At 39.2% G+C, this 18,332-nt stretch overlaps 1 protein-coding gene across 1 annotated transcript in view; it reads left to right on the top strand.

Moving 5' to 3' along the window:
* The window catches only part of RORB (RAR related orphan receptor B), a 168,136-nt gene that overhangs the window by 149,145 nt on the left and 659 nt on the right, over positions 1–18,332 (top strand). The window contains exons 5-9 of the mRNA XM_064176538.1: positions 5,741–5,862; positions 7,178–7,310; positions 9,117–9,224; positions 10,436–10,546; positions 17,701–17,813. Of these exons, the coding sequence (XP_064032608.1) occupies positions 5,741–5,862; positions 7,178–7,310; positions 9,117–9,224; positions 10,436–10,546; positions 17,701–17,813 (587 nt within the window). The remainder of the gene's footprint in view (positions 1–5,740; positions 5,863–7,177; positions 7,311–9,116; positions 9,225–10,435; positions 10,547–17,700; positions 17,814–18,332) is intronic.

Here is an 18,332-nt window from a genome sequence, read left to right as displayed (position 1 = left end):
CATGCTCAGAGCAGTCAGGCAAAGCTGTGGTGTTATTGCAGCATTAATTCAAAGTGGATCCCTGTGAGAGCTCAACTTAGACTATAAGCTGAGATGAGCTCTTAGCTACTCATCTGGATCCTAAGGGTAAGTGGCAAATTAAAAATTCATTATTCATTTTAATTGAGGATGATTATCAGTGTTTTAGGAGGCACACTTCAAAGTTCTTTAGTTCCCAGTGCAAAAGAAGGGAATGCTGAGAAAAAACTAGAGTCTCTCCTGAGGAAAAAGAGACAAATGAAAGAACTAAAGAGCCTGTAGCAAACAGACTGTTAAGTACTGTAGATAATTCCCACTTAGCAGGCCAAATTCACTGCTGGCGAATGTTGTGTGCAGTCCATGAAATTATTACACCCATTTCCACCAACATTGTACTTGACCCCAAGTTAAGAGTTTTACTCAGTTTTGTAGTTTGAGATCACCAAATATTATATTGAAATGTCTGAAAAAGGCAGGACTGACTCATCACCTGATCCTATACTCCCGCAGGTCTGTGCTGATTTACACTATCTAGGTTGCAATCTAGGTTGCAATGTTCAGGTTTCTGTATGTACTTAGGATTTAAGCAGCTCCTAACCCAGTAGTGCAATACACGTTTGTGCTGTCATAACCTTTGAAGAATGTCTTTTGTGAAGTGTCTACTGAAATATAAAATAAGAAATTACAATAGAGGGGAAAAAAGAAAGGCAAGAATAAAAGAACTGCCCAGCAGAGCAGCCAAAGCTGGAAACTGAAAAGGTCATTTGTTGTTCTGGAAGTTGTAAGCTGTATCTCTAAGTTTGTGCAAGAGGTTTATAGGTTGTGAGCTGTTGCTTTTCCCTCATAACATATGGTTTTGGGCTGTTTTGCTGATGGAATACAGCTTTTGCAATCTTCTTTTCTGCCCAGACCTTCTGTCAGGACCCTCCACTACTTCCTTAGCTACTGTCCTGCCTCGTGGAAGGGAAGCAGAAGTTTCAGACACTGGAGTTCCCACAGGGGTAGTTCTCATCAATATTTGCATATGACCTTTTTCCATCATAGGCCTGACCCGCCTGATCTGTAAACACTGAGACACAAGCCCTGGAGCATTCTGCAGGTGCTTACTTATTCTGGTACTATGCCCCTTTACACATTATACAGCCTTTATTTCTCAAACAGTACATGTACATCTTTCTGTTGCATTTTTGTTTTTTTCTGCTTAGTCATAAACATTGAGACTATGTTGTCCCACAAGTTGTGTATCACAGACCATAAAATTACATATACACACAGAAACACAATTTTTTTTTTAATCTAAATGAGAATAAATAATTTTAACAGGTAATCCTTTACTTTGCCATTGTACAGTGTTCAGCTTCTGCTGGGCATGTGCTATGCATTTGACCTTTTTTTTTTCCCTTTCTTTTTTTTGAATTTATTTCCCCATTCAACTGGCACCTTTCAGGGTCACACAAGCAGTACCTGAGCTGCTGATGGAGGACCTATATAAGAAGCTATAGGAAAGGTGGCAGTGTTCCCACCACTGCAAGGCACAGAGGCCAGCCTGACTTCTCAGGTTTCTGCTATGCTAACCAATAATATCTAGGTCTCTTTGTTAGCCCTAAGAATAGATGAGACTTTACAGCTAGAATAGTGGGCCATTCTTAGACTCATAGAATATTTTAGATTGGAAGGGACTTTTAAAGGTCATCCAGTCCAATCCCCTATGGTCAACAGGGATGTCTTTACTTACAAGAAATAAACCAAAACAAAACCAGTTACTTGAAAAGTCTGGATGAGGCACTTAGTGCCATGATCTAGTTGACTGGATAGGCCTGAGTGATAGGTTGGACTGGATGATCTTGGAGGTCTCTTCCAACCTGGCTGATTCTATGATTCTATGAAATATAAATGGTCATTCCTGAATATATCTTGTTCAACTATTTCTGATTTTTCAAGACCTCATACTGATTACAACTATTGACTCTTTTCTCAGTTGAGCGTGGAGGTTTGGTGTGTTGTCTTTTCTAAATAAACAACATTTGTACAAAAAGTGTCTGCTTTCCATGAAAAATCTCAAGGTACCAACACTAAGGAAGCTTAAAATTTAGAACTAAGATAGGTCATGTAAATATTTCCCTGTCACAGTGCATGCTGTTTTTTGAGGGCCATGCTTCCCAGACAGTTGATCTGCCAGAATATGCTGTAGCTTTCAGATTCCACATGGTATCATGTAGTAGTAAGTGATTATGAAGCATGCTAGGAGATGAAGCATGGTAGGAGACATAACCCTAAGACAATGCATTCAGTATATAGACAAAAGGGGAGGAGTGAAGCAGCTAGCCTATATTTGTGTTTACACATTACAGCAAACAAGCTTTACAAATCCTGTTTACAGCTGTCATTGCTTTAATCCTGTTAGTGTACCATCATGCAGGTTCAGTAATTTCTTCATCTTGAATTACTAAATTCTCTCAACAGTTTCAGTAGTTGGTGCTTATAAAATGAAATGTTGCCGATCTTCTTCCTTACACCTGACTGGACAGAATAATCTGTGTTGTTTTTCATTTTTATGAGGCAAACTTTGCAAACTTGCCATGACTTAGATAATGTGGAGACTGACAATATTTCAAGCAGAAATGCAGTTCACATTGAAGTTTTTGTAGCCCTTGCAGTCTGTCCAAACAGTATCCCTAGCTGTGTTCCTGTGGCCTTCTAGTATAAAGAAAGCCTTTAAATCTCTGGCTCAGGATTTCAAAAGACAAAATAAACAAAAGTCAGTGTTTGAATCACAGAATAGTTTTGAAGGGATCTTCTAGCCTGAAGAACAGGAGGGACATCACTGTTCTTGTACCAACAGGTTTACAGTAGGTGTCAGTACTTCATTCTTAGTGGTTTAGGGCCTCATGGTCTTTGACAAGACATGTACTGATTCCAACTTCACTATCAAAAAGATGCTAAAGTCTGAAATAGATGCCAAAGTCTGAAAATTACAGAGAAGTTGGCTTTGAAACCCTTTGAGTGTTATATTCTTTGTTCTGTTGTGGATCATCTAAGAAGCCAAGACAAGCTTTTATTTATTTTATTTTTGTTCATCATGGTAGCTCTGCACACCCAATGTATGCTATATTTGCATAAACCTTCTTCCAGGAACTCCAGCTTTGAGTGCAAGCAGGCAGCCTTCTCTGTCGTATTTGCTGAATGAACAATCCCCTTGTGCCCTGAGATCCAATGTACTCTTTCCAACAAACATTCAGCCTTGCCTAGCCTGAGGCACAAGAGTTTCAAGTCTGTCTTGCACCTGGTTCATCTTTGGATGTCAGTATTTGGAGCTGCTGCTTACTGTGATTGCCCTAGGCCTTTGCACATCTAAATGGGTTTTCATGTCAGCTCAACATAAGCACAAGTATGTAAGGAAAAGACAAATGGGAGTAAAACACAGGACACCATCCCTACAAAACCCTGAATAGTTTGTTATCTCTTTGGTCCTCAGGTAAATACATAAATGATAGGAAAAGGAGTGGACCTGGGGAGCTTTCTAATAATGCTAATCAGGCATATTTTGAGATCAGTGAAATGAAAAGGTCTTATTTTCAGATTGTTGGCATGAGGTCACAGTATCAGATTCAAAAATCTGTCTATGCAGTAATATTAAAGTATTTGACATATTTATGGTGAACGTTTTCTTTACATAGAAGAGTATGCATAGTTCCAGCTTCTGTAACAACATTGAGGCTGGTAGAGGTGGCTTAGAAGCACAAGAGAAAAAAAGACAAACCAGTGGATGAAAAAGGTGAAGTCCTTCATGATTCAGGCTGGGGAAATCGTACGTCAAGTGAAGCATTCCACTGATGTTTTATGTGCAAGGTCTAAATATTCCTCTGAAAATACCTGAGTTCTGTCTAGCTGAATCCTTCTGGACATATAAGTGACAAAACCTATAGCTTGAGCTTACCTTCTGCAGTCAGGATTACCATGGCTAAAGATGTTTAAATAGAAAAATATGGTGGTAAACATCTGAAATTTGATCTTTCTAAGAAAGGTGGGGGATCCTTACATTTATTAATCACAGGCATGCAAATAATAAATCTTTATTTATCTTAAAAAAAAAAACTCTTAAAATGCATCATCCTTTTATTCCAATATGCCCATTTAATTGAAGGATTTTTCCTACATAATGCATTTGCCTTCCATAAAAGAGCAATGGGCAGATCCCTGTACTCTCTTATTTCCACATTTAGTTATTGTTATGCCAGAGTCAATTCTTCAGCAAGAAAACCTAAAGATAGAGTCAGCTTTTAAAGGAATGCCTGTAAAGATTAAATTGAGCAGGTTTTTTATTCCTACAAAAACTTGGACCTCTTTTGTGTTTTCTTCAATACCTTTCCACCAAGCCTCAACTTATTAACTGTGACAATAGCACAGACATCTCCTTTAAATAACATTCCATTAGCAGTGATTTCAGTGCTCATACCCATGTTTACATTCATTTTTCAGCTTTCCTTGTTGTTGCTTTTTTTTGTTTTTTTTTTTAAATTTAGTCAGCATTTGGCCAAAGAAAGAGTCTTATTTTGGGACTCCGAGCATCAGATCCACCCACCGTGTGCAGACTGCTGAGGACGTGTATGAGTAAATGATGACATTCTTAGTTCTTTTCTGCTTCATATTTGGCTACGGCATTGTCAATGTCTTTTCCTTTTTTGACAAATCTGTTTTCTGTAAATTGACATTTCTGCCAGAAGGGCTTCAGTTCAGTTCTGTGCCTGATCTGCTCCATTGTTTAAAGGGTATTCAGCTTAAGTAATCTTAAGTCTGAAGCCCTGATCATCATTAGACATACAGATCTCAAAACTGCAAACTGAAAAATCATGTGCTTTCTATAGCTTATCAAGACATTTCAACTTCCAGGGCTAATGAATTCATGCCTGACATTTTTGTGGATTTTTTTTTTTGTCTGCTTAAGTGGCTTAAAGGGCAAAGATCTACTTTCAAATGTGTCTCTGAGAAGTAGAGTCTTATTTTCAGTGGGATGTCTGATGCTTCCCTTTCTGCTTGGATCCTGCATTCCATGTTACACACTAGTTTCTTAGGCTTCCTTTTCAGAAAAACTTTAAGGTAACTTAATCCCTCTGTGTGATACCTATTCCCCCTGTCTCCCACCTAAACTCCAGGATACCAGTTCTAGTTTTCACCCTTCGTAGCATCAGTCTCCATGCTCGTTGAGCTAGATCAGAAATTGATTCAGCTGAAAACTAACTTGAGGAAAAGGAAAAAAAAAAAAACAACTGCTTCCTGTTTCTCTGATGTGAATCATCTCAAAGTAATGCAAATACCCATATCAGGATTGAGCATTCAGACCAGGACAGATGCACAGGCTTGGGGAAGGCAGGAGTGATCAACTAAGCAGAGTCTCCAAATATTTATTTAAACATAGTGGGGGGGTGGAATTTCCAGGTGAAAGTGTCTGAATAGTTTCATAAGACTCATTGTCATTTCCGTGTGCAGATGCACTATTTATCAAGCATTGTTTGATAACAAGGCTTTGGGTTGAATACTGAAACACTTTTCAACAGTCATCTTCAGCAATAAAAAATATTCTAAGTACAGCATTGGAAAGAAAAGGTAATTTCTCCTTAAATTTGCTTTTTTTTTTTCAATAGCTTACTGGTTTCAACAATTTCTTATTGCAAATCACTGGTCACCGTCTTATACAAGCTATTTCTTATTCTCCTCTTCACAGATCGAATTGCACAGAATATTATTAAATCTCATCTGGAGACCTGTCAATACACAATGGAGGAACTACACCAGCTAGCATGGCAGACCCACACATATGAAGAAATTAAGGTTTACCAGAGCAAGGTACAAGTCTGCAACATGCTTTTTATTCTGCTCTCTATTGTACAAAGCTGTTAACAGTGCAATATATTTGACAAGGGTGTGATGATCTATTTTCGATAGGTCAGAACAGCTTATATATATATATATATATATATATATATATATATATATATATATATATATATATATATGTTTAAAATCTCTTTGAGGAGCTACTTACTGAAAGCATAAGAGTGACCATTCATGAAAAGAGATAAAAGCTTTCCAATGTGCTGGGATGTTTGCTAATGTCAAAGCTTGGGTATGGTTAAGGAATTCAGCTTTCCATGCTTTGCTTATTATCACATGTCAAAACTTCATGCTGAAATCCTGTTGTCTGGATCCTCTGTAGCAAGAATTTTAAGAAAACAAGAAAACCTAAATTTGTTTCTTTATAGTTTGAAAACACACCCCTTTCTATGTGAATAACAAATACCTGACAGTTGCAGACAATAGACAACGATATACTTAATATATTCCTTAAAATGAAGTGGTTCAAAGCTGCGTGGAAAAATTCTGTCATTCCCCTAAGATTTTGTTCTACCTGTGCAGCTCTCAGGTCAGGTTAGGAATATTGTTCACTGGCACTGACTGAAACGTAGTCCCGTCAACAAAAGAAAAAAAACTTTGTGCCTGTTATGCCAGCATCACTCAAATGATTCTTCCATTAGATTTCCTTTAGCACATTAACTGATCACACAAAAGACAAAAGAAACTCATTCTCTGACAACCGAGAGGCTATGCAGTACTAGCAAGAATAAAAACACACCACAGTTTGCAAAGCTGTGGCATGCAAGCCAAGAAAATCCATTTACATTTCCACACTCATGTGTGGAAGGAAACCTACTATTGTGACAACATTTTCATGCAGTCAGAGTTCAGATAACAATGATACTCCAGTTACTGATTTTTTTAAGTTTCAAAATAGAAAAAAAAAAATCTGTTGAATAGTTAAAGAGCACTGTGACACTTCCCTAAGAGTACTCAGGATGTTTACATTGTTTGTACTACTGTCTGTCTTGCATGAAAGCCAGTATTCAAATTTGACACTGAATGATGCCTTCTTGCTATTTGAAGAGGCCATCAGCATTCAGGTCACTGGGACCCTTGTCTCATCAAAACAGCCTTCTAAAGGAAAGTGTCAGGTGCCTTAGGAAGCACAGATGTTTCTAGCTCTGCTTGGGGATGGAGGTGGACTCTGAGGAGTACATCTTTCTGAAAGGACACCTGAAGAGCTCACACAGTGATGAATACACTTCCTTACTGCTTTTCTTTTCCATCTGTATTTTTCCGGAAGACCAGAGAAGCTCTGTGGCAGCAGTGTGCCATTCAGATCACCCACGCTATCCAGTATGTGGTGGAGTTTGCAAAGCGCATAACGGGCTTCATGGAACTCTGTCAGAATGACCAAATTCTTCTCCTTAAGTCAGGTGGGTAAATGCCAGAAACCTGAGACTGATTTGGTATCCAGCATATCAGAAATGTGTTCTTCTTTCTTGTTCTGAAAACCATTTTAAATTCAAAGGAGTTGTTTTCATTATCTACATTAACCCTTCCACATTTTTTCCTCATTGAACATGTTGCTTATTTGTGATCCACTTCCTCCTACAACTGGTTGTGGTTATTAAGTACATGCACGTGCACAATTGTTGCAGAAACGTCAGTCTTCAAACTGGCATGTGGTGGAAGGACTCTGTGAGTTGAGCTGCTTAAATCAGTCATCTGCCACCCCAGAAAATCCCCAATTGTCATTAGCAAAATGAGGCTCCTGAGGCCTGTCTCTGTGGTCATCTCTAATCTGTTTAATGAGACTACAGAAATACCCTTCAGCCAGGGCACAGGAGGGAAAATCCCTGCGTAAGGGCAAGGGGGAAGAAGTGTTGCTTTCCCTGTCATGGTACTTGGTAATTTCTGTCCTCCGGAAGAATCATGACAAGATTTATCATGACTATGTAGTAACTCCACCAAACTCAGGAGGATAAAATGGTATGACCAAGTGAACCATGTCTGGTAATTAACTGCATTTACTGTGTCATATCAGTTTATTGGTCCTTCCGTGTCTAAAAGGCAGGACACTGTGTGAGGCAGCTCTTTAAAGCATGAGAAGTGCTTCCTATTTCAAGAGAGAGCTCTTCATTAAGGCTGACAAAACAGCATAATTCAGTGCTCTGCATGCATTAGGCTGTGCCTCAGCATGGGGCTGGAGTGAGACCATGGGCATAGATACAAAGACAAGGAATACGAAGACTCTGAGACCAAACAGGCAAGGTCCTGGAAAAAACAGTCATATCATGAGAACTATTGTTTTGACACTTGTGATAATTTTGAAGATTCTGCAGGTGCCTGTGCACCCATAGTGGCTTTCTTTCTTTGACTGGCAAAGCTAAAAATACAACTGAACCTTGAGCAAAATATGCATTTATATTTGATTGTACTGTTGACCAATTCTGTTCAGTGTCAGCATGTATAAATGTGCCAGATTTTATCTTCTCTTTTGCTGTTCAATCTGACCAGTAGTAAGAAAATCAGAATGTCTCACTCAAAATCATGCCTGCAAAAGAATCCTCATATTCAAAACTGCTCTTATAGAGGTTTTCAAATTAGTTAAGGAATGCTTAAAATTTTCCCCTTCATTTACCAAAACTATATTTTTGCAAGTAGGAATTAATAGGGAAAGATTAGGAGAAAGAAAGCATAATTCCTCTCCCCAAAATGAGAGAAAAATGAGAAACAAAATAAAGCATGATTTAGGAGTTTCTTGACAGTACTTTAATTTTAATTTTTCTCTCTAAAAGCACTCTGATTTTTTCCTCCTCCAGGCAGATGAAGTAGGATTTATATACACCTTGAGATAGGCTTTTTTTTTTTGGGGGGGGGGGAGGGGTGTATAATTCTTCAAAAATAATTTTCAGGATAAAATATTTCAAACTGAAAATATTTGCCCAGATCTAAATTCAGATTAAGCCTAGGATGCAAATTTGTTAGAACGGGGGGGTGAGTGGGATCATTCTAAAGAAAATTCGTTAGGTTGTACCAGAAATTATCTCTCTCTATACTCAAAGCAGTTAAAAGTATTTTCTTCTCTTATTCAGAGACCTACATGCTATCAAAGAGTCTCTGTCCCTGCTGAAGCTTCTACTGATTGGTGTCTTCCTAAAGACTTTCTTGAAATTTTCTATATTCTGAGGTTTATGCAGTAATGTGTGGTACTTTTGCTCCTTTTTTCTGTCTGACAGGCTGCCTGGAAGTGGTTTTGGTGAGAATGTGCCGTGCCTTCAACCCACTCAACAATACTGTTCTGTTTGAAGGAAAGTATGGAGGAATGCAAATGTTTAAAGCCTTGGGTATGTTCATCTTCTTCTTTTCTACCAGTTACATTAAGCCACATAGTGACAGATTGTCTTTATGAAAAAAGTTATGCATAATAGAAGGATTTTCAGGCAGATTCCTTATTCTACCACTAAAGTTCTGAAAAAGAAAAAAAGGTTGTGGCATGAGCTCAGTTACAGTCACTCCCACTGATTGTGTACTGCAGAAGGCAGTGCACAATTTTAGCCCTAGCAATGAGATTAGTGGACTAGAAGGAGGAAATACTGAATAGAGACAGGGACTTAGAATATTGTTTTGCTTAAAAATTTTAAGCTCATTTAGATTTAGTACTGAAACAATTACACTATTACTCAACATGATATTTAATGCTACCTGATATCTGAGTAGCTAAATGGATGGGTTTTGCCCATCAAGGAGACTGTTACCATATCAGAAATGTATACATACCCAAATTCACAGAGAGGTATTACATATTTGTCATATAGGCATGTCTTTTTCTTAATTGCATATAAATAAATGTAACACTATAAGCTTAATGCATTTGCTACATGCGTTAGTTGTTTTGCTCTTTATGATGTTCTCACTCATTTTCATAAATATTTATATCATTAATTAATAAAACAAAATCATACAATTATTAGGGTTGGAAAAGACCTCTAATATCATCAAAACCGAGCATCAACCCAACACTACCTTGACCACTAAATCATGTCCTGAAATGCCACATCTATATGTTTTTTAAACACCTTCAGAGATGATGACTCTACTCCTGGGCAGCTTGTTGTATATATACATGTACATATCTATGTGTGTCTGTGGATGGATGGATGGATGGATGGATGGATGGATGGATGGACAGACGGATGGATGGATGGATGAATGGATAGATAGATAGATAGATAGATAAAGTTATTTAGTAGTGGCCATTTATACCTCTTAGCTATAATATCTGATAGAAATGGAATTTCTTTCCACAGTGGACAAAAAAAGGTTCTTCTATGTTGTCTGCGCATTTTTCATATAGGTAGTGCCACTAGTTCTTCACAATTTTTGTGCTTTGAAAGGCTTTTTATCAATACATTTTTGCAGTAGGAGGAAATTTATTAGCTTGTGGAAGATATCCCTCTTTGAACTACAAGTATTCAGCCACTACTGTTTTTGAGACCAAAACAATCCAGTTTTCATGGCAGGTTAAAGAGCTGATTTTGTCCTCTGTGGTCTGCAGGTTCTGATGATCTGGTAAATGAAGCATTTGACTTTGCAAAGAATTTATGTTCCTTACAGCTGACTGAGGAGGAGATTGCCTTGTTTTCATCTGCTGTTCTGATATCACCAGGTAATTTTTCATTCCAATCACCATAATGACTTTTATTTTTTCATCCTTTTGCCCTTCTATTTCTGCCTACTTAAAAAGCTGATTCATCTGTATTAGGCAATATTAAACACTATATTAAGCACTGTGATAATATCTGAACTACCCAAATATACCTCGCTCTGTCTTTGGTAGACTGTCAGTAATTGCACATACTGGAAATAGGTCAAAAAATGTGAGGGTAACAGACACAGAGCAAAACAATGTGGAAAAGTAGTGCAGGATGGCATTCCTTTAGACCACATACAGAGAAGCATGGTACTCAAGGAGGTCCACACTCCTACTGGTGTTTTCAGGGATCTCAGACCTCACAACTCTGAGCAGGTTATTACGTAGTCCCTAACCACGATGGGCTTTTTCTGTGGGTATAAAAACATGAGCAGTAAAAATCATTATGAGATTCTATCTGAACTTTACCCCAAGTGAGATGTGGTGATTCCTGTGTCAGCTGGCCCGTTTTCATGTATTCGCGCAGCATAACTCTGTGCAGACAAGCAGGTATTCAGTAAGTACTGGCTGTCTGGCCACAGTAAATTGGGATTTGTGATTTAATGGACTCAGGTGGATCCCCACAGCTAGCATGGTATTTTTAAACATGCTTCAGGGGAGGTATACCCCCAGTTCCCACTAAGAGCAACCTCTTGAAAGACTTTCACAGAAAAATCTAACTATGAATTATTTTTAGTTTGTTCTAAAGACTTCTGCTAGGTCACTTTGCCGGTTTGTACCTCTGCGGTGGAGATTATGTTAGGCAGAATTAGACTAGCACAGATGGTGTCAACATGTTCACTCATCATTAATGATACCTACTGAAAGGACTCTGCCCCTTTTATTCTCCCTTTGAGCATTTCTTGCGGTCATCTGATCAGAGGTGAAATGGTGAGCCAGTGACTTTTCACAGTGTTAAGCCAGGGTGTTCCAGAGAGGACCCTCCAAACAGCACTTTTCTGCCTCATGTCTATTCTAACTGTGTACACATGTGAGAGTTGCATATGCGTTCTCCTCCAGACACCTGGACTTCCTCTGGAACAGGGGACTTCCAATGTCCTGATGGATCCCTGTCCATCAGGCCTCTTTCAGTCTGAAATGACCAGAACTGTGACCATGACAGAGATGCACAAGCAGTCCTTTCTCCCGGTTAGTTATTAGTGGCTTAATCAGCAAACTGACTCAGTGCAAAGCTGAAAACAGCCTGGATTATTTTCTTCATTCTGGGCTGTGAAGTTCTTTAGTAAGATGTTAGCAACGACTACAGAAGATGATTTCATTGTTTCCATCTGAGTTCACATTATGAAACCAAGGGAAACAGGAAGCCAGTGGTGTGATCTTTGTAAGCAGGATCTGCATACCTCTTTTGCAAGTTTTTCACTCTTCAGTTTATCTCTTTACAGTTAGGAATACAGAAAGTAGGAGTTAGCAGTAATAAGGTAATTTCAAAGCTGACTTGAAAGCATTCTGAATCAGAATTGGGGTGTCTCATCTGTGGGGAGAAAGATAACTCTGTTATGTCATTTCAAGCCAAATTGTAGAGGTCACAGGTCAATGTCCCAGATAACCTTGGAAAGGGCTATGACTTGTAGTCCTATTCAACAAAATCTGGTTGCAGAAAGCTTCCAACATCACAAAGTGTGCTGTGCCTTAGGCCTGGGCAAAACCTATTTAAGTAATCAACATTTTCCATTGATTTTAGTGGATTTTGGCTTTAGTGAGATATGAAATGTGCTTAGCTGCAGATAGGAATTCTAATTCAGCTCTACGGTTCTATGTACGTCTGTTTAGTTTTCAGAGTACCCAAATTTCTTCTGTTCTGCCAGCAGCTTGTGTTACTTGAGTATCTACCATCATTTCTATTGTTGGTGGCTGTATGAAGTACTTGGAAAAGCTACCAACTCATCACTGGCTTTGAGCCAGCTATATTGCAGGCATGCATTGTAAGTTTCTCTGTTAACTAGTAATACCTTTCCATCCTGATATATATCACCCTTTCAGAGCAAGGTGTCTCCTGAGGAGCAGCTTCTGTTTCTGCTACGCCATACAGATAAATACAGGCAATTCCAAGGTTTTCTTCATCACTATAATCAACCTTCAGGGTTAAAAGTGGTCCTACAACATTGAATATTTCAATAATCCACAGTTCTGCCTCTTGCATCCAAGTTGGTTTTTTTCCCTACTTGCAGGCAAGAAGACACATACAGTATCTCCTGTTCCCTTAATTAAAAAAAAAAAAAAAAGTGAAAGTACTTGATGTATGCTAAATACCTGTTTTTTAGTCATATACAGTTCAGTAGGAAAGAAATTACAGGCTGCAGCAGCATCAAATCATCGAATCATCATAGAGTGACTTGGGTTGAAAGAAACTTTTAAAGGTCAGCTAGTCCAACACCTCAGCAAGTAAGCAGGGACATCAGCTACTTCAGATTGCTTGAATGTTGTGATGGTTTGGGTGTTACCCACCCACACTTTTGAAAATCACCCAGACTAGACTCAGCGGCTCTGGAAATTGAATGAAGCTTTATATTTACAGCTTAGCACAATATACAAGCAGATATTTACAATATGTACAGTTATATACAGAAATATACAAGTTAAAAGTTAATACAGAAACACAACAGCCCTTCCAGAAACCTGAGTTCCCAGGAGGGGCTCTCAAACACCCTTCCACCTTTCTCCCACCCCTCTACCTTACCCAAGACGTTGCCGTATGCCCAAGGGACATTGGAGGGTCAGCCCGGGGGGATAGGAAGCAGATAGATTAGTCACACAGACAGCAGGTTAGATTAGAGAGAGAAGTGCAGCCCACAAAGTCCAGAGAGCGATTCTGTTATCTATATTTATGTTTTTATGCATCTCAGCAAGCCTATGAGTAAGTAGACATCACCATTGTTTTCTTTTCACAACCTGTAATCTTCTCAACAAAAGATTCTAGCTACCTTTAAACGAGCACTAATGTTCCCAGGGATGAGGCTACTACTGTCTCTCTGGTGCCTCATCAACCTCATTGTAAAACTTTTTTTCTCTATATCATTAAAATCTACCCTCTTTTAGTTTAAAACCACTACACCTTGTCATACTGCAACTGACACTGCTGAAAAAAAGATTGCCCCTGTATTTCTTATGGGACTTTTTTAAGTACTGAAAAGCCAAATTAAGATCCTCCCCAAGCCCTCTCTTTTTCAGGCTGAGATCAATCCCAATACTCTCAGTCTTTCTTCATTGGAGGGATGTTGGAGCCCTCAAATCATCTTTGGACCCGCTCCAAAGGTCTATGTCTTTCCTGTGTGGAAACTCCTTTACCGTGTCCAAGCTGGACAAAATATTTTCCAGTGGGTTCTCATAATAGTGCCGTAGAAGAGCAGAATCACCTCTCTTGATCTGCTGGTCATGTTTCTTTTGATGCAACCCAAGATTCATTTGGCTTTCTCAGCTGCAAGCACACATTGCTGGCTCATATCAAACTTTTTATCCACCAGTAGCCCTGATTCTTCTTAATCCCTTCATCCTCCAGCCTGTATTGATATCAGAGCTTGATCCAACTCAGGAGCAGGGCTTTGCACTTGGTCTTGTTGAACCTCACGAGGTTCACACAGGCCCATTTCTCAAGCACGTACATAAGTGAAAGCAGTATCTCTGCCATTAAAAGGCTGTGAAGTTGGATTTTACAGATAATTCCCATTTCAGCTGTGCTGTTAAATTTAGGAGTGGGAAGGCAGGGAGTATTAGTACAAACTGAACTGACACTGAAATAGGCCATTTATTTTTTTATAAAAATTATAGCAGTAAACAATATAGAAAGAAATAATTTCCTTCCACACTAGATATTCTGCCCAGAATAGTGGCAAATATCCAGTAGATATTTGCCTATTTGCCCAGGGAGGTGGTGGAGTCACCGTCCCTGAAGGTGTTCAAGAAAAGACTGGATGAGGCACTTAGTGCCATGGTCTAGTTGACTGGCTAGGGCTGGGTGCTAGGTTGGACTGGATGATCTTGGAGGTCTCTTCCAACCTGGTTGATTCTATGATTCTATATTCTTCAAAATAAAGTGTTTCATCTTGGGAACATACGTAAAAAAATTTAAGTTAATCACTGCTGCACCAGTGCTTCCATCCACTAATAGAGGTACACAGAGATACGCTCTGGGAAGTACTTGTGTTACTTTCTCTTCCTGCAAAAGCTGTCAACTTGAAATGTAACTCAAAGAATCACAGAAATATTCCTGATGGAATAGAGTCCCGGGATCATTGAGTCCAACTATTATCCCTACTGTGTAAAGTTCACCCTTAAACCATATCTTCAAGTATCACATCCAAACAACTTTTAAATGCATCCAGGGTTGCTGATTCAACCACCTCCCTGGGCACCCCATTGCAATGCCTGAGCACTCTTGCTGTGAAAAAGTGTTTCCTAATGTCCAGTCTAAACCCACCCAGTCACAGCTTGAGGTCTTTTCCTCTTGTTTTATTGCTATTTACCTGTGAGACCAGCAGCAGCCTCTTTGCAATGTCCTTTAGGTAGCTGTAGACAGTGATGAGGTCTCCCCTTAGCCTCCTCTTCTTCAGACTAAGCAGCCCCAGCTCCCTCAGTAGCTCTTCATAAGATTTATTCTCCAGGCCCTTCACCAGCTTTGTTGCCCTCCTTTGCACTCACTCCAGCACCTCAATATCTCTCTGTATTGAGGTGCCCAAAACTGAACACAGTACTTGAGGTGTGGCCTCACCAGAGCCTAGTACAAGGGCACAATCACCTCCCTACTCCTGCTGGATACAGCATTTTTAATCCAAGCCAGGACACTATTGGTTTTCTTTGCCACCTGGGCACACTGCTTGCTAATAATGAGTTGCTGTCTATTACAACCCCCAGTTACAATCCCCAGGCCACAGGACAGCTTCCCAACCACACTTATCCCAAGCCCTTGTGCCCTTGATCTCAGTGTTTAGTTGGTTCACAGGAAACAGAGCAATCCTGTTGTGTTTAAGGTGATCTAAAAACATCCAGTAATACAATTGCTGAGTTTACATAGCTGAGAGTCAAACAAGGTTTTATTGTGTGATTCGAAGTAGAAACACAGAATTTCCTCTTTAGATTGGACCTAAGCACTCTGGTTGGAGATGACTCTTGAACTTGATTTCTGATTTCAAACGTTAAAACGTTGCAGAATGAGTCCAGTAAAGGTTGTGGAAGCATCTCTGCCTGCAAACATGTGAGAGACAGGTGATATGACACTAACCTGGCTGCCCTATTGGTGCCAGTCCATCTTCTGAAATTCTGACTGCTCATGTTAGTTTTTACCCTCTTTGTTTTTGCAAAACCAGATCTTGTAAACTGCCCTTTATCTTCTCTCTTACACTGTTCTCTAGCCTGTGGCCTTAGCACTCATTGAAGAGAGACAATTTCAAAAGTCAGAAGGAATATTACAGAATTGAACCACTGCTTTTCCTGCCTTTTTTGTGAATGTATCTCGAAGTACCTGAGGATTTCCAGCCAAACTTGCAGATGGTTTTCAAGTGGTAGTAACCACATTTGTGCTCATTTAAATGGTTGGCCTATGATTTCTCTGGATTATTTCAGAGTGGATGAAAGAGCTCTGAATGTGAAAAAATCTTCCTGCAGTTTTTAGTTTGTACATGAAGATTCATGTCCTGTGATAAAATAGATTTTCTTATTTCCTGTTTGAAAACTAAAATCTATACCCAGGAATTGATCTGCTTTGAGGAAGAAAGAAAGGAAGAAACAAGTTTGCAGCAAGGGAGAGGGCTTGCAGAAGGTTCAAGGGTACTGTAAATGCATTGAATTAATGGATTTTGGATTGTCTTGAGGTCTGCTTCTTCTCCTTCTGCGTGTTTCTATCCTGAAGCTACAGCCTGCACGAATAGAAATCTTAATGAAGACCTCCTGGGCTTAGGATTCAAGATCAGTAGAAGCCGTATAGATTTTGAAACAACTATATCTGTAGCTGCTACTGTCCCAGATCTTTCATTTTGTGTTGATTTAAAAAAGATTACTTTTAAATAATGAGAACCTTTCGCTGCAATACATTGCCACAGCTCATCATAGAATCATAGAATGGTTTAGGTTGGAAGGGACCTCAAGGATCATTCAGTTCCAGCTCCCTGCCACAGGCAGGGACACCTCCCACTAGAACAGGTTGCTCAAGGCCTCATCCAGCCTGATCTTGAACACCTCCAGGGAGGAAACATCCACAACCTCCCTGGGCAACCTGTTCCAGTGTTTCACCACCCTCACTGTAAAGAACTTCTTCCTAACATCTAGTTTAAATCTCCCCTCTTCAAGTTTAAACCCATTACCCCTCACCCTGTCATTACAAGACCTTGTTAATAGTCCTTCCCCAGCCTTCCTGTAGGTCCTCTTCAGGTACTGGAAGGCCTGTATGAGGTCTCCTTGAAGCCTTCTCTTCTTCAGGCTGAAGAGCCCCAACTCTCGTAGCCTTTCCTCATAGCAAAGGTGCTCCAGCCCTCTGATCATCTTTGTGGCTCTCCTCTGAACTTGCTCTAACAGTTCCATGTCCTTCTTGTGTTGGGGGCTCCAGAACTGCACACAGTACTCCAGGTTATTAAAATTCTTTTGAAGGAAGGCATTTCTTTTTGTTCAGAATATAATACTTGGTTTCAAAATATTCGCCTAGTAAACAATGAGATCTACTTTGTTCCTATATTTAAATAATCATATTCTGCTTTTTAAAGAACTGTTTTGATAAATACATTTATCATTTACGTATAAAAACACTGAGATAACATGACATGTTTTTCACCAGCCACTACAAGGCTAGTGAAACTGATTTTACCAAGAGGAAAAAAAAAATAAATTGATTGGGCCTTCTTTCATTTCTACTTCCATCTTTATCTCAAGCGTACTGATGTAAACAAAGATTTGCAGAGCCAACACTGACTTCCTGTACACTTGGTTAATTAAACTCTCGGGTGATCCTTTTAATGGGTTAAAATAATATGCCTCTGAAACCATGCCTTAGTAATCATGAAGTCCTTCCTCATGGGCATTATGATTGTTGTGAGTGCTTGCCACTATGCGACACTCCATTCATATACAAATATGCCTCACGTTTAGGCACTCATGACTTCAGCTCTTGCTTTTCTTTTTCTCAGATCGAGCATGGTTAATAGAGCCAAGGAAGGTCCAGAAGCTTCAGGAAAAGATTTACTTTGCACTTCAACATGTGATCCAGAAGAACCACCTCGATGATGAGACTTTGACAAAGGTGAACTTTTGAAACAATGAGCTGGGATCTCCTTGATTGTGACTTTTTTTCTTTTCTGTGTGTTCTTGGGTTTTTGGCGGTTTTTTGTGTGAGAGTGAGCAGTTTTCTTGTTGTGTTTTCTTTTGTGTTGTAGCCATTTCTGCATGCATTGGCATGTTCACATAAGTCAAAAGCAGCTTGCTAGGTTCTTGCAACGTATATGAGAAGTAAAGTAAGGTTTGTTTCACTCTAGTATCTTTTTTCTCTTACTCTGTTGCTTTTTTTTTTTAAGTCCACCAATAATTTTAAGTGGTACTCTACCAAAAAAAAAAAAAAAAAAAAAAGTAGAAATGTCCTTGCTAAAAACATTGTTGGCATTTTGGCTAAAATTTCAAATGTAATGGTTTTTACCCCTTTGTAGTAAAAAAAAGGTCTGTGCCTTTGGATGAATAGTTTGATGGAGCTCAAAGCATTGCATTCAGTTACCCAACAAAATGTTAACATGGTTCATTTTAGAAGCTGTATTTTATACTAAAATCT

Source organism: Pogoniulus pusillus, chromosome Z, assembly GCF_015220805.1.
Source record: "Pogoniulus pusillus isolate bPogPus1 chromosome Z, bPogPus1.pri, whole genome shotgun sequence".
Lineage (NCBI taxonomy): Eukaryota > Metazoa > Chordata > Aves > Piciformes > Lybiidae > Pogoniulus > Pogoniulus pusillus.
Note: the sequence above shows the minus strand (reverse complement) of the source record. Positions and strands in the feature narration are given on the sequence as shown.